The sequence below is a fragment of the Tursiops truncatus genome, chromosome 6 (assembly GCF_011762595.2).
Source record: "Tursiops truncatus isolate mTurTru1 chromosome 6, mTurTru1.mat.Y, whole genome shotgun sequence".
Taxonomy (NCBI): domain Eukaryota; kingdom Metazoa; phylum Chordata; class Mammalia; order Artiodactyla; family Delphinidae; genus Tursiops; species Tursiops truncatus.
Window position 1 is genome coordinate 66,774,215 of NC_047039.1, and position 12,403 is coordinate 66,786,617.

General features: G+C 35.7%; 1 protein-coding gene across 6 annotated transcripts in view; it reads left to right on the forward strand.

The window, feature by feature from the left end:
- SMC5 (structural maintenance of chromosomes 5) overlaps positions 1-12,116 on the forward strand; it is a 112,833-nt gene extending 100,717 nt beyond the window's left edge. For 5 of the 6 annotated variants that reach the window (XM_019934701.3, XM_033858159.2, XM_073806208.1 and 2 more), the window contains 8 exons: positions 2,313-2,438; positions 4,908-4,952; positions 5,398-5,493; positions 6,001-6,105; positions 6,320-6,439; positions 8,100-8,279; positions 8,359-8,454; positions 9,612-12,116. In XM_019934701.3, coding sequence (XP_019790260.1) covers positions 2,313-2,438; positions 4,908-4,952; positions 5,398-5,493; positions 6,001-6,105; positions 6,320-6,439; positions 8,100-8,279; positions 8,359-8,454; positions 9,612-9,755 — 912 coding nt within the window. In that variant the 3' untranslated portion in view covers positions 9,756-12,116. The remainder of the gene's footprint in view (positions 1-2,312; positions 2,439-4,907; positions 4,953-5,397; positions 5,494-6,000; positions 6,106-6,319; positions 6,440-8,099; positions 8,280-8,358; positions 8,455-9,611) is intronic. The other variant, XM_019934702.3, reaches the window with a different exon arrangement.
- The last annotated feature ends 287 nt before the right edge of the window (positions 12,117-12,403 follow it).

Below are 12,403 nucleotides of genomic sequence, written 5' to 3' on the forward strand. Positions count from 1 at the left end.
AAACAGAGGGAAACTATTGAATGAGCTTTTGTCCTAAGCCCAGAGCCCCAGATATTCAGCTTGGGAATATTTCTTTCCCATAATGTTCTAATACTTCACTTTAGCAAGATCCAGAGGAATAGGAAGTAGGAAGAGAAGACTTGAGGAGTGTTTAGTTCTGTCTAGCTGTCCCATGTTTTGCATTTGCCTGAGTATAATAGGCTCTAGAGAGCAGAGTAAGGGTGACTGGGAGTCTTTAATTTTCTTTTATTTCTCTTGCTGTGTAGGAGCCAAGGAATCCATTTAAGGAAACTTTATATTGATACTAACTGATCAGTATAAAGGCTTGCTTGCATTTTCAGATCAGTCCAGTATATATATACTTTTACTAACTTTTGTCTTAGTTTACTTTCTTTGCTCTCAAACTTGTGTGCATAAAAATTACCTCAGGACATTATTAATAATGCAAATGTCCAAGCCTTGGCCCCAGAGGTCTTAATTGTTAGATCTGGCTTGTGGCTGGGACATCAATACTGTTTAACAAATCTTCCCTCTATCTCACCCCTGCTCTGGTACTTTTTGTGCAGACCAAAGTTTGATGGAAAGAGCAAGCTAAGACCTGTTTTCTTTTTCATTTGCTATTTCCAACTTAATTATCTCTGAACCACATATAAAAAAGGAGATAATACATTTCTTTAAGATGGTAATGAGGATTATATTAATTACCGTATAGGATGGGGGTGATAACCATGGTTGGCACACAGAAGGCATCCCATGATGCCCTTTGTTTTTTTCTTTTTAACATCTTCATTGGAGTATAATTGCTTTACAATGGTGTGTTAGTTTCCGCTTTATAACAAAGTGAATCAGCTATACATATACATATATCCCCATATCTCTTCCCTCTTGCGTCTCCCTCCCTCCCACCCTCCCTATCCCACCCCTCTAGGTGGGCACAAAGCACCGAGCTGATCTCCCTGTGCTATGCAGCTGCTTCCCACTAGCTAGCTATTTTACACTTGGTAGTGTATATATGTCCACGCCACTCTCTCACGTCATCCCAGCTTGCCCTTCCCCCTCCCTGTGTCCTCAAGTCCATTCTCTACATCTGTGTCTTTATTCCTGTCCTGCCCCTAGGTTCTTCATGACCATTTTTTTTTTTTTAGATTCTATATATATGTGTTAGCATACGGTATTTGTTTTTCTCTTTCTGACTTATTACTTCACTCTGTATGACAGACTCTAGGTCTATCCACCTCACTACAAATAACTCAATTTTGTTTCTTTTTATGGCTGAGTAATATTCCATTGTATATATGTGCCACATCTTTATCCATTCATCCGACGATGGACACTTAGGTTGCTTCCATGTCCTCCACAATGCCTTCTTGTTACACATGAAACTTTTGCCACCTGGCTCTTGCCCACCTTGTCACTCTCATCTTTTACACGCTTACCTCTTCTCCAGCCACGTTGAATTTCTTGTTCCCTAAATAAGCAGGCCCTGGAGGCTTCCATGGCCTGTACGTTTTAAATCACCTATCCTGGGAATACCTTCTGCTGCTCCCTCTTAGTAATTTCTTATTTGTCCTTTAAGATCATTCACTTGACATAGCTTCTGTGGCCACTCTGACCTTCCTCCATCCCTTGCCCACACCACACACATACTCTCTTTGTGTAATTCCTCTTTCTTTTTTAATGTGCAAAATGGGGATAATAATACTATACAGTGCTGTGAAGCACCTAGCACATAAGCTTTCAGTAAATAGTAGCTGTTTCTTGTATGGTAATTAATGACTTTGTGTATCTTCCTTCTTATTCACCTTTCTGTATGCTCAGTGCATAATAAAATACTGACATTTGATAGGTTCTCAGTAATTATTTGGTGAAGGAACGAATGGGTCCATGAATAAATGATAGCTACCTGAAAGGTGCTTGGAAAACTATCAAACATTATTTAAAGGTTCTGCTTACATTTGAATGCTGAGTATTTGGATATGAAGCCTACATACTGTATATATCAAATTTTATTAGAGTGTAATTATACATAGCTAAATTAAACTTTCAGAAAAAGGCAGTTAAATTTAAATTTCAGAGCTCTTACAGATTCAAGAAATGCCATATTATTAATGTCCCGATATATTGTGAAGTTTAAGTTCAAATTTAACCTTTACAATAAAATCAGTCATGGTTTGAGATATGTTTTCAGATGATTTGCTTATCACAATCAAAATTCAATAATATATTTGATATAATGTGGTGGTTTAATAAAATAGCCCTCTGACTTAACAGTAACATACAAATTTTCAAAATATTTCTTTTTCTTGTATTAGCAACATTTCATCGAGTTGGATGAAAGTAGACAGAGATTATTGCAGAAATGCAGGGAACTTATGAAGAGAGCCAGGCAAGTATGTAACCTGGGTGCAGAGCAGACCATTCCTCAAGAATATCAGACAGTAAGTATAAAAAGTATATAACGCTACAAGCTAACATATTTCAGACAGCTATTTGTAAGCTTAAAGTGTGTTAGGCATTGTACTGGGCCATGAAAAACACGATGTGCCATAAAATATGAGATCTCCCCACCCCCCCGCCACCATTTTTAAACTGAGTATGTATGTAAAGTAATTTTGCTCAACGAATTTTCTTCACTATACTCAGACTTGGACACCAGTCAGTCTTAGTGCTTCATACTAAAGTTGTTAAAACATGGGTATTATTTTGCAAAATTATTAATGCCATAACATTCATTCTTCCAGTAAAAAGCTTTTTTCCCCAAGCACCCTTTTAAGAGGTAGGGTCAGGAGACGGGTTATAGCTTTTCATGGAAACATAGTACCAGTAATTGATATATAAGGAACAGTAAAGAGAGGTGATATTTAGACAAACGAAGGCAAAATGAAAATGTTTTCCTGGAAATGAGGGTGTTTATTTACGGTTGAGTGGGAGCTGAATCTTTATGGCTGACATCTGTTGCTAAGGAAAGGAAAAAAAGAGCCTTTCTTTCTTTACATTATGTGTATTTTATATTGTGACATATCATTCAGTTAGTAAAATGAGAAGATGCTGCCCTTTCTTCCAAGTTCTACCACTAATTAGGTAGCCCTGTGACCCAAAGCTTTATCTGACAGGTAGGAATAATACCTTGCCTACATACTTACTCTCTCAGAATAATGTCAAAGTAAAATTAGAAATAAAATTTTAAATATCTGGTATTTGTGTGGCTTTTTAAATTTCAAATGTTATCTATTTCAGTAGATAATGAAATGTCTGCTAAAGATATAAATAGAACTGGAAATAAAACTTATTTGGATTATAATTTTCATATCCTCAAAGATTGTGCTTTATGCTGTCAGACCCAGAAACTAGGGAGAATGGATCTGTTTGGATACATAATAGGAATTTAGTAGATATTTGTAAGAAAATTGAGGGGCTGTTGTTTCTAAAAATAAACCTTCTCCAGAATACATTGTGTTTATAAAATAAGTAAATACTAGTACAATATCTGTACTAACTTTTTCTTCCAGAAAGTAGCATGATTCTGTCCTTGATACATGGTACTGTTTTTGAAAGAAACAAGATTAGAACATAGTTCATGTGTTCATTAAAAATGTATTGATTACCTTCTATATATCACATGCACTGAACAAAACACACATACTTTCTTCTCTCTTGAAATTTATATTCTAGTCTGGAGGGTGGGGAAGACAAATCAAAAAGCAAACAGATTATGTCGGGGATAGTAAGAGGTACTAAGAAGAAGAATAAAACGAGGTAAGGGGCTAGAGTGTCAGGGAAGGCTCCTTTGAGAAGATACTATTTTAGACGAGTCTTGAATGAAGAGAAGAAATCAGTCAAGTGAAGGTTTGAGGGAAAAGCATTCCAGGCAGAGGAAACAGCTCATACAAAGCTCCTGAGGCAGAAGTATACTTGGCCTGTTTCAGCATAGAAAGAATCTCAGTGGGGCTACAATTTATAATCCAAGCAGAAAGGGGGGCAGAAGCCAGATCCTGTAGGGCCTTATACACCATAGAAGGAATTTTGGCTCTATTTTGAGATGGAACCCACTGGAGAATTTTAAACAGAAGAGTTATAGAGGTAGGACAACTTCAGTTTGTAAAAGAGCACTCCAACTGCTGTATGGAAAATAAAGTAGGGATACCAGAATGGAAGCACAAAGACCATTTAGAAGATTATTGCTTTGGACCAGCCAAGAGATTTTTGTGGCATGGATTAGGGTGGAAGCATTAGACACAGAGCAGTTTACAGACTTGAGGTATCTTTTAATGACAGAACCAGCAGGACTTGGTAATGGATTTGAGTTGAAGGGTAAGAGAGAGAACCCCTTAATTTGTTCATTTACTGAGATGGAAAAGATTGAAGGACAAATCAGTTTGCTCAAATTGGTGGGGAAGGTGAGGAAGTTGAAGATTTGTGTTTCACCATCTTAAATTTGTCTATTAAAGAGTCAAATGAAGATACCAAGTGTTCGGCACGTGAGTTCAAATCTCAATGGACAGGTCAGATTCAGAAAAATATACTTAACAAATATCTGAAGGCCTATAGAAGTTGAACTGCTTTCCAAAAGGTTAGGGAAAAAAAGACAGGTTAAGGTATTAGATTAATGCAGTGTGTTAGGATCTTTTTCAAGGTTTCAATATTCATTTTGTACATTGTAGTACATAAACTTTCGCAGGCTGTGGTGAAAAAGCAATGTACTGCTTTGCCTCGCCCCACAATAAAGTATCTCCTCTAATTTGTCTCTGTGGCATGGTCTCAGAAGATAGTACTGTGGTGAAATTCTACTGTCAAAGTAATTGGATTCTTAGGATGCTTTTGTAGTTCTTCACAAGTACAGTATAAAGTTCTAACTTCTTGCTCTCTTTCAATGCCCCACATATTCTGGACCCATTCTACCAATTCAGCAAGTACCCACCATTCCAAATGGACACAACTCCTCACCCCCCATGGTATGCAGTGCTCATTCTTTTTTCCAAGCTCCTGTCTCCCCTCTGCCTTACTTTTCCCTAGCCATTTGCTTTAAGGCCCAGAGATGGAATCTGGGCCTGAATTCTCTTACTCTCTTGTAGCTGCTGTAGCATGAACTGATACTTCCTTTCTCTGAATTCCATAACCTGTATGATATGTACTGCTTATTTTAATACTCAGCATCAATACATTGCCTTAAGGTGTTAGCCCGTGTTATTAAGTATATACATTTTGTTTTCTTTTGAAGTATAAGCTTTTTGAAAGCAAAAAGCCGTGTTTATAATTCCTTTGATTCCTTATTGTGTGCTAGCATGCTGTTCAACACATAGTAGATACTTACTAACTCAGCAGAATATTTTTCTTTTAACTATTTGAACTATTTTCACTGTACTATCTATAATAATGGACAATTTTTTTCTTCTTTAGGCTTTCCAAGATCTTCCAAACACCTTGGATGAAATTGATGCTTTATTAACTGAAGAAAGATCAAGAGCTTCTTGCTTCACAGGACTGAATCCTACAGTATGCCTCTTTCCCTAATGCCCACTGCAGCCACCACCGTCACCACACCCTGCCCCAAACAGAAACGCACGTGCGCGCGCGCGCACGCACACGCACACGCGCGCGCACACACACACACACACACACACACACACACACGCTTCCCTCCAGTACTTGCCTCCCACTCTGTACCGGAGCTCTTGGTAATAATAAGCTAGACAGCAGGAACAATGTGCTTTTAAATGCCAGATTCTGAATCTATTAGAATTTTAAATAGATTCTTCCTAAGGAACACAGTGTTCTGTGCCTTTTCTTTATAAAAAGAATACTTGGGCTAACCTGAAATACTGCAATGTCTATTTTTTCAAGGATAAAAAATGGCATTTTCAGTATGTTACAAGAACATAAATTAACTGCATACAAACAATGCAACAAAAGTGGCATTTTCAGTTAATGTTTTAATTGATGCAAAATTTTCTATAATTTTATCCTTTGGTAGATTAATCTTAAAGATTTTTTTTCTGCCAGGTTGTTGAGGAGTACACAAAAAGAGAAGAAGAAATAGAGCAATTAACTGAGGAACTAAAGATAAAGAATGTTGAACTGGATAAATATAGGGAAAACATTTCACAGGTAATTATTCCACCGTTTTCTTTTTCTCATGTGCTTACCATTATCATATGGGAATGTAGGATAATGCAAAATGAAATGATACATTGCATTTTTTCTTAGAAGCGTATGTTCTCATGACGAGATTGATATTGATATTAAATTTGTTTTATATAAAGTTTTGTATCAATGCAAGGACACTTTTTAAATTGTGTTTTTATATTGCCTTTACTTGCAGGTAAAAGAAAGGTGGCTGAATCCTTTAAAAGAGCTGGTAGAAAAAATTAATGAAAAATTTAGCAATTTTTTTAGTTCCATGCAGTGTGCTGGTGAAATTGATCTCCATACAGAAAATGAGGTAAAATTGCATTTGAAATGTTTCCTGGCAAGTAATTTTAATTATATGCTAAAAGTACATGTAAATTGTTTATTTACTCTAAAGTTATATCTGTGAAAATTTTGCTTACAAAAAAATTGTCCTAAGGAAGGAAAAGACCATATATGGGATTCCATCAGGCTCATTTTTTTTTTTTTTTGGTGACGTTGGAGATTAGTGACTAATACCTTACAAAGTCTTTTCATATCCAGTCTAAGTAATGGTTACTCAGGTGTGGTAAGCAAATGCATTGCTTTTTGAATTTGCTACTCGTTTGAAGAGTCATAAACAAATTGGTAAACATAACTGAAACATAGTATAGTATCAGTGGTTTCCTTTTGATCAAAAATTTGAGTTCACAAGAATAAAAATATTTAGAAATTTGGTACTAATTTCTTGAGCTACGTTCATGCATTGCAGTTGTGGATAAAATAAGATTTCCATTAAGAAATGTGTAGGGGCTTCCCTGGTGGCGCTGTGGTTGAGGGTCTGCCTGCCGATGCAGGGGACACGGGTTCGAGCCCCGGTCTGGGAGGATCCCACATGCCGCGGAGCGGCTGAGCCTGTGTGCCACAACTGCTGAGCCTGCGCATCTGGAGCCTGTGCACCGCAACAAGAGAGGTCGCGATAGCGAGAGGCTGTGCACCGCGATGAAGAGTGGCCCCAGCTTGCCACAACTAGAGAAGGCCCTCGCACAGAGACGAAGGCCCAACACAGCCATAAATTAATTAATTAATTTGAAAAAAAAAAGAAGTGTGTAAAGAGGGACTTCCCTGGTGGTCCAGTGGTTAAGACTTTGCCTTACAGTATAGGGGGTGTGGGTTCAGGCCCTGGGTCGGGGAGCTAAGATCCCACATGCCTCTCAGCCAAAAAGCCAAAACATAGAATAGAAGCAATATTGTAACAGACTCAATAAAGACTTCAAAAATGGTCCACATCAAAAAAATATACATATAAAAAAGAAATGTGTAAAGAGATGAACTAGGATGTGCTTCAAAATAATTGGGAAAGAGGAGTGGGTGGAGTTATAGATGAAACAAGATTGGTCATGTATTGATCATAGTTGAGACTAGTTGATGGTAGATACATTAAGCTTATTTTAGGGTTCTAATTTAGTAAATGTTGAAATTTTTCCCTTATAAAGCAAGGTAGCACCTTTATTTCCCCTTAGGAACTTTGCCCCATGACTCCTTTATCTGCTTAGTGTGAGACATAAGGATAGCAAACATCATTTCACTTTAAGTTTTAGTAAGATATTAGACCTGCCATGAGAATTGTCATCTACATAGTGTGGGCTTGTTAGAAGGAAGGGATGTGTTATAACATATAATTTATAATATACTTTCTATGTACCAGACACTGTGCCAAGCACTTCTAGGTTTATCTTGTTTAATCCTCAGAACCATTCTATAAAGCAGAATGGTTTAAAACCGTATTTTATAAATAAACTGAAACAGTAAAATATTAGAACCACTTACTCTCTGCAAGCTCTAGAGGTCTCCAAGGATCTATTTAGATAAAACTAATATCATGAGGTTTTAAGTTCTTTACTCTTATAATTGATTCAGTCTATTTTCAAAAAAATGTATGGAATTACCAGAGAAAACTCTCACCTTTCATCAACTTTTTAAATGTTTTATAGGAAGACTATGATAAATATGGAATTCGAATCAGAGTCAAATTTCGCAGTAGCACTCAACTACATGAATTAACTCCTCATCATCAAAGTGGAGGTGAAAGAAGCGTTTCTACCATGTTATACTTGATGGCACTTCAGGAGCTTAATAGATGTCCATTCAGAGTAGTTGATGAAATCAATCAGGTATAGCTTATTCTTTTATTGGGTTTCACTATATCTTGTAATAGATTTAAATCTAATCATTATTATTGTCATTGTTTAGGGAATGGACCCAATCAATGAACGGAGAGTGTTTGAAATGGTTGTAAATACTGCTTGTAAAGAAAACACATCTCAGTATTTCTTTATTACACCAAAGGTAGGTAATAAGTAACCTAAAAATACTCATACTCAGAAGTCCCTCGTGGCTAAAACATGTAGCAGATTTTGGCCCAGTATGTAAATATGAGCAGGAACACTCCCAAAATAGAACTAAAAAGATTATAGTAATATTTATATTATTAAAGGGGACAAGTTCCAGTGACATACTTAATCAGAAACCTTGTTAGATGTTGTCAGAGGAAGAAACATAGGAGGCATAGTATTATGGTCTAGAACTGAGATTTCCTCCATGCTTTTGGCACTTATTCTTCCTCTAAAGAAGTTCCTCTTTTAGCACTAAAAAATGACAGGAGAATATAAACCCTAGAATGCTGGTCCTTCTCATTTCTCCAGAAAGGTCTGTTTTGGTGCTGTGCTCTACCCTTTTTTAATTCACCACTGCCACTGACTTGGCCCAGAGGCAGTCCTAAGTACCCCATGATCTTCTGTTCATATATTAACTTTGGAGAAAGAAAAAGAATTATCTTCACAGAGAATTTTCCATAAGCTAGGACCATTACAATGGGAAATTTTCTTTTGTGAGTCAATTATAAAACTGATGTACAGTAATCAAAGATGTATTTATTAATGTAATCAGATTTTTTTAACTAAAGTGTTCAATGAAAAATTTCATTGGAAATCCTATCTTAAATTCAATTTTTTATTGAATAGTATAATCTGTCTTCTTTTTCCAGCAGATACCCTGTGGAGTAGCTAGATCTGTTAATTCCCTATTTACCAAACATGTTGGCCTATAAACCAAACCTCCCTGTTACATACACTTTTCAGGCTACGAATCTATCACAGTGCCTCACCACAGAAGTTGCTTGAGAAGTGTTTTGTGGATAAAACAGTGAAAGTATCCTAGGAAAATTCTGGAGGACACACTTTTCCAGGGTCAACCTAAGAAGTTGTATGATCCCATTTGGCCTATGAATATAGAGGGCTCCCAAGGCATGTTGATGATTCCTTAGGCCGCGCTTCAGATGCGCTAATTCAAATGAAGATCACAGTCGGGCAGGGTGTGTACTGAATTGAGAACTTAAGGGTTTCATTCATATTACAAATAAAATATTTGACTACACACATGTAAGGTTGGAAAGTTGTGCTTCTTAACGGAAAGCATTATATGACGGTTTGTTTTAACACTTACAGCTCCTGCAAAATCTTCCTTATAATGAAAAGATGACGGTGTTATTTGTCTACAATGGTCCTCATATGCTAGAACCAAACAGATGGAATTTAAAGGCTTTCCAAAGGAGGCGGCGCCGTATTACATTCACTCAGCCTTCTCAATAAAAGTAAAGGGCAAGAACTTTGGGACTTTTCTGTTAAATCCTGTATATAAGTGTGGCTCAACTGAATAAAAGTTAGGAGATTCATTAAGACTAAAAGATCAGTTATTTTTGGAAACCCACTATTAGATACAAATGGGTCGATGAAAAGAGACCATAATAACTTCTTTCTGTGGAACATCATCTGGTAGTAAAAATTAAGTCTTCTTGAGTCCTTAGCACTCTGACCATAAGTCATTGGGTCCCCATTTTTAAAAGTATTTGCTACTCAAATCAAAGGTACAGTGGAAGGGCTTATCAATTACAAGAAGTTTAATTGACATGGTAACCCTGAGCTTTACTTGCAAAGTAGTTTTAATTACTTTTAGAGTCTAAAGATGACTCTACAGCTTAAGCCACAGTTTTTCCCAGTGTTATATTTAATTTTTAAAATTTGATATGGAAATGTCTAGTCTAATGTATAGTAATAATTTATGGCAAATCTATTCATTTCTTCCTATTAAAAAGATACCTTATCTCCACTAGGAAATGGAATTTTATGAGCCTTTAAAAAAAGTTTTATGAAACTTGATACTATATTGGTATCTCAAAGAAGGGAAAAGTATTGGGGTTCAAAAATGGTAGCAGGACTTCTTTGAAATGCCACAAGGTGGCCACTAGATGATGCAAAAAATGCAACCAAAAGATTGACAGAGAATAAAATCAAGTGCCAAGGGTTTTTAAAGAATAACCCTGTAAAATGTGGGTGAGGTTTTTTGGGTTTTGGTGGTTTTTTCCTTTTTTTAATTTAAAGTCAATTGTATTTTACATCTTAAATTTCTAAAGCATTTTCTTAATTATTTTTAGTAAGATTTTTCTTAAGATTTCATATACTGGTTTCTACAGTTTATATTTGAAATTTCTCAGTGTTAATGTAAAGAGTGAGGAAAAGTATTGATTTGTTTAAAACCATAATGTTTTTAGAATCTAAGCTTATATAGGTCCTAAAACTTAGTGTTGATCCTACCCCATTATCTTAGAAAATCTAGTTTAAACTGTTCTTTCAACGTGAAAGAATTAGATGAGAAAATCATTTGTTTATCTCTGCATTATATTAATTAACAGTGCCAAAAAAAATTCTACTCTTTTAAATATTGTAAAATAACGGACTAGATCAAGGACATATCTTTGAACAATGGACTGGATCTGTGCCGGTAATAACAGAATTATTTTTTTGACTTGGCAGCTTGACTAAGTTGAAGAATTGCAGTCAGTTTGGGTTTTGTATGTTCTTAAATATCCACTGAAATTATTCTTGTTAGGTCAAAAAATAAACCTCTTACTTGGACATTTTCTCTTTAAAAAGCTATTTTTTTCTTCATAAAATTTTTAAAAGAGGCTTCCCCTCTTAAACTAAGTCTAATGCATATACTATGAAAATATTTTAAAATAACATTTTTACTAGTGCAAACAGCTCATGTAAACCTTGAAAACCTTGGTAACATATTAGTAAATGGATGTTGTTACCAAATGTTTTTGTTGTTTAATACTTCGTTTTCCACCAAAGTATCTTTACTAATATGTGCTTGGTGTAGTTTGTTTATTGTCTGAGTTAGTTAGTGCCAGTCATCTTATTTCTGCAAAATGATTATCAATGTGAAAAAGAAGTTTGAAGATTAGGTGTGTTTGAAAATAAAATGGTCAACTACCTTTCAGTTTACATATGCCAATAATTATTCCATACCTTGTTTATAAGCATTTCTCTCTTTCTAGTGGACAAATATTTGGTTTTTACATTGAATGTTGACCTGTGAAGAATAGTAAGTCTAGCGCATTAGTCTCAGCCACTTGAAGCTTCACATATTTTCTGTAAAAGTTGATTTTAATTACATACAAATTGTAAAAACTTCAAGTAACAGTCTGATTTGATGAATAAAATATTTAAAACCCTAAGGTGACAAGCAAGTATTTTTAATGACAAAATCTTCATTGATTTGCATAAGGAGAGAAATTAAAAGGTTTTTAGCATTAAGTAAAAGGAAAGATTTCTTGCTGCTTTCTAACTGTCTTTTGGACATGTGCTTATTTTCTTTGGAGTATGAATCTTTAGTGTGTAAAATAATATAATTTGAGGGAATTCCCTGGTGGTCCAGTGATTAGGACTCCACGCTTTCACTGCCGAGGGCCCGGGTTCAATCCCTGGTCGGGGAAGTAAGATCCTGCAAGCTGTGCAGTGCAGTGAAAAAAAAAAAGTGTAATTTTGTCCTGCTATTGTGTGTGTGTGTGTGTGTGTGTGTGTGTGTGTGTGTGTGTGTGTGTGTGTAATTGGAAAAAAACTCTGTGGGAAATGCTACTTTGTTGGTAATAAATGCATATTTTCATATTCTTTTGGTGTATGTCATTTTAAATGAGAACTGTTTTTATATACTTTGAACCTTCGTAAGAGTCATTTTGGTTTTCAGATTTGCTGAAAAGTTTATTGAATGCCTACCATTTACAGAACAGTGTTTGGCTGTCCATGTTCAAAAGGATAGAAAATGTAGTCCCTTGTCTGCCTGCAAGGAAATTAGTCTAAATGAGTCAAGAAATAAAAGAAAAAAAGGTTTAAACCACCTAAAGAAACCAGTTATAAGGCAAGTATAAATATTTTTAGGTTGAAACCTTAGATGGCCT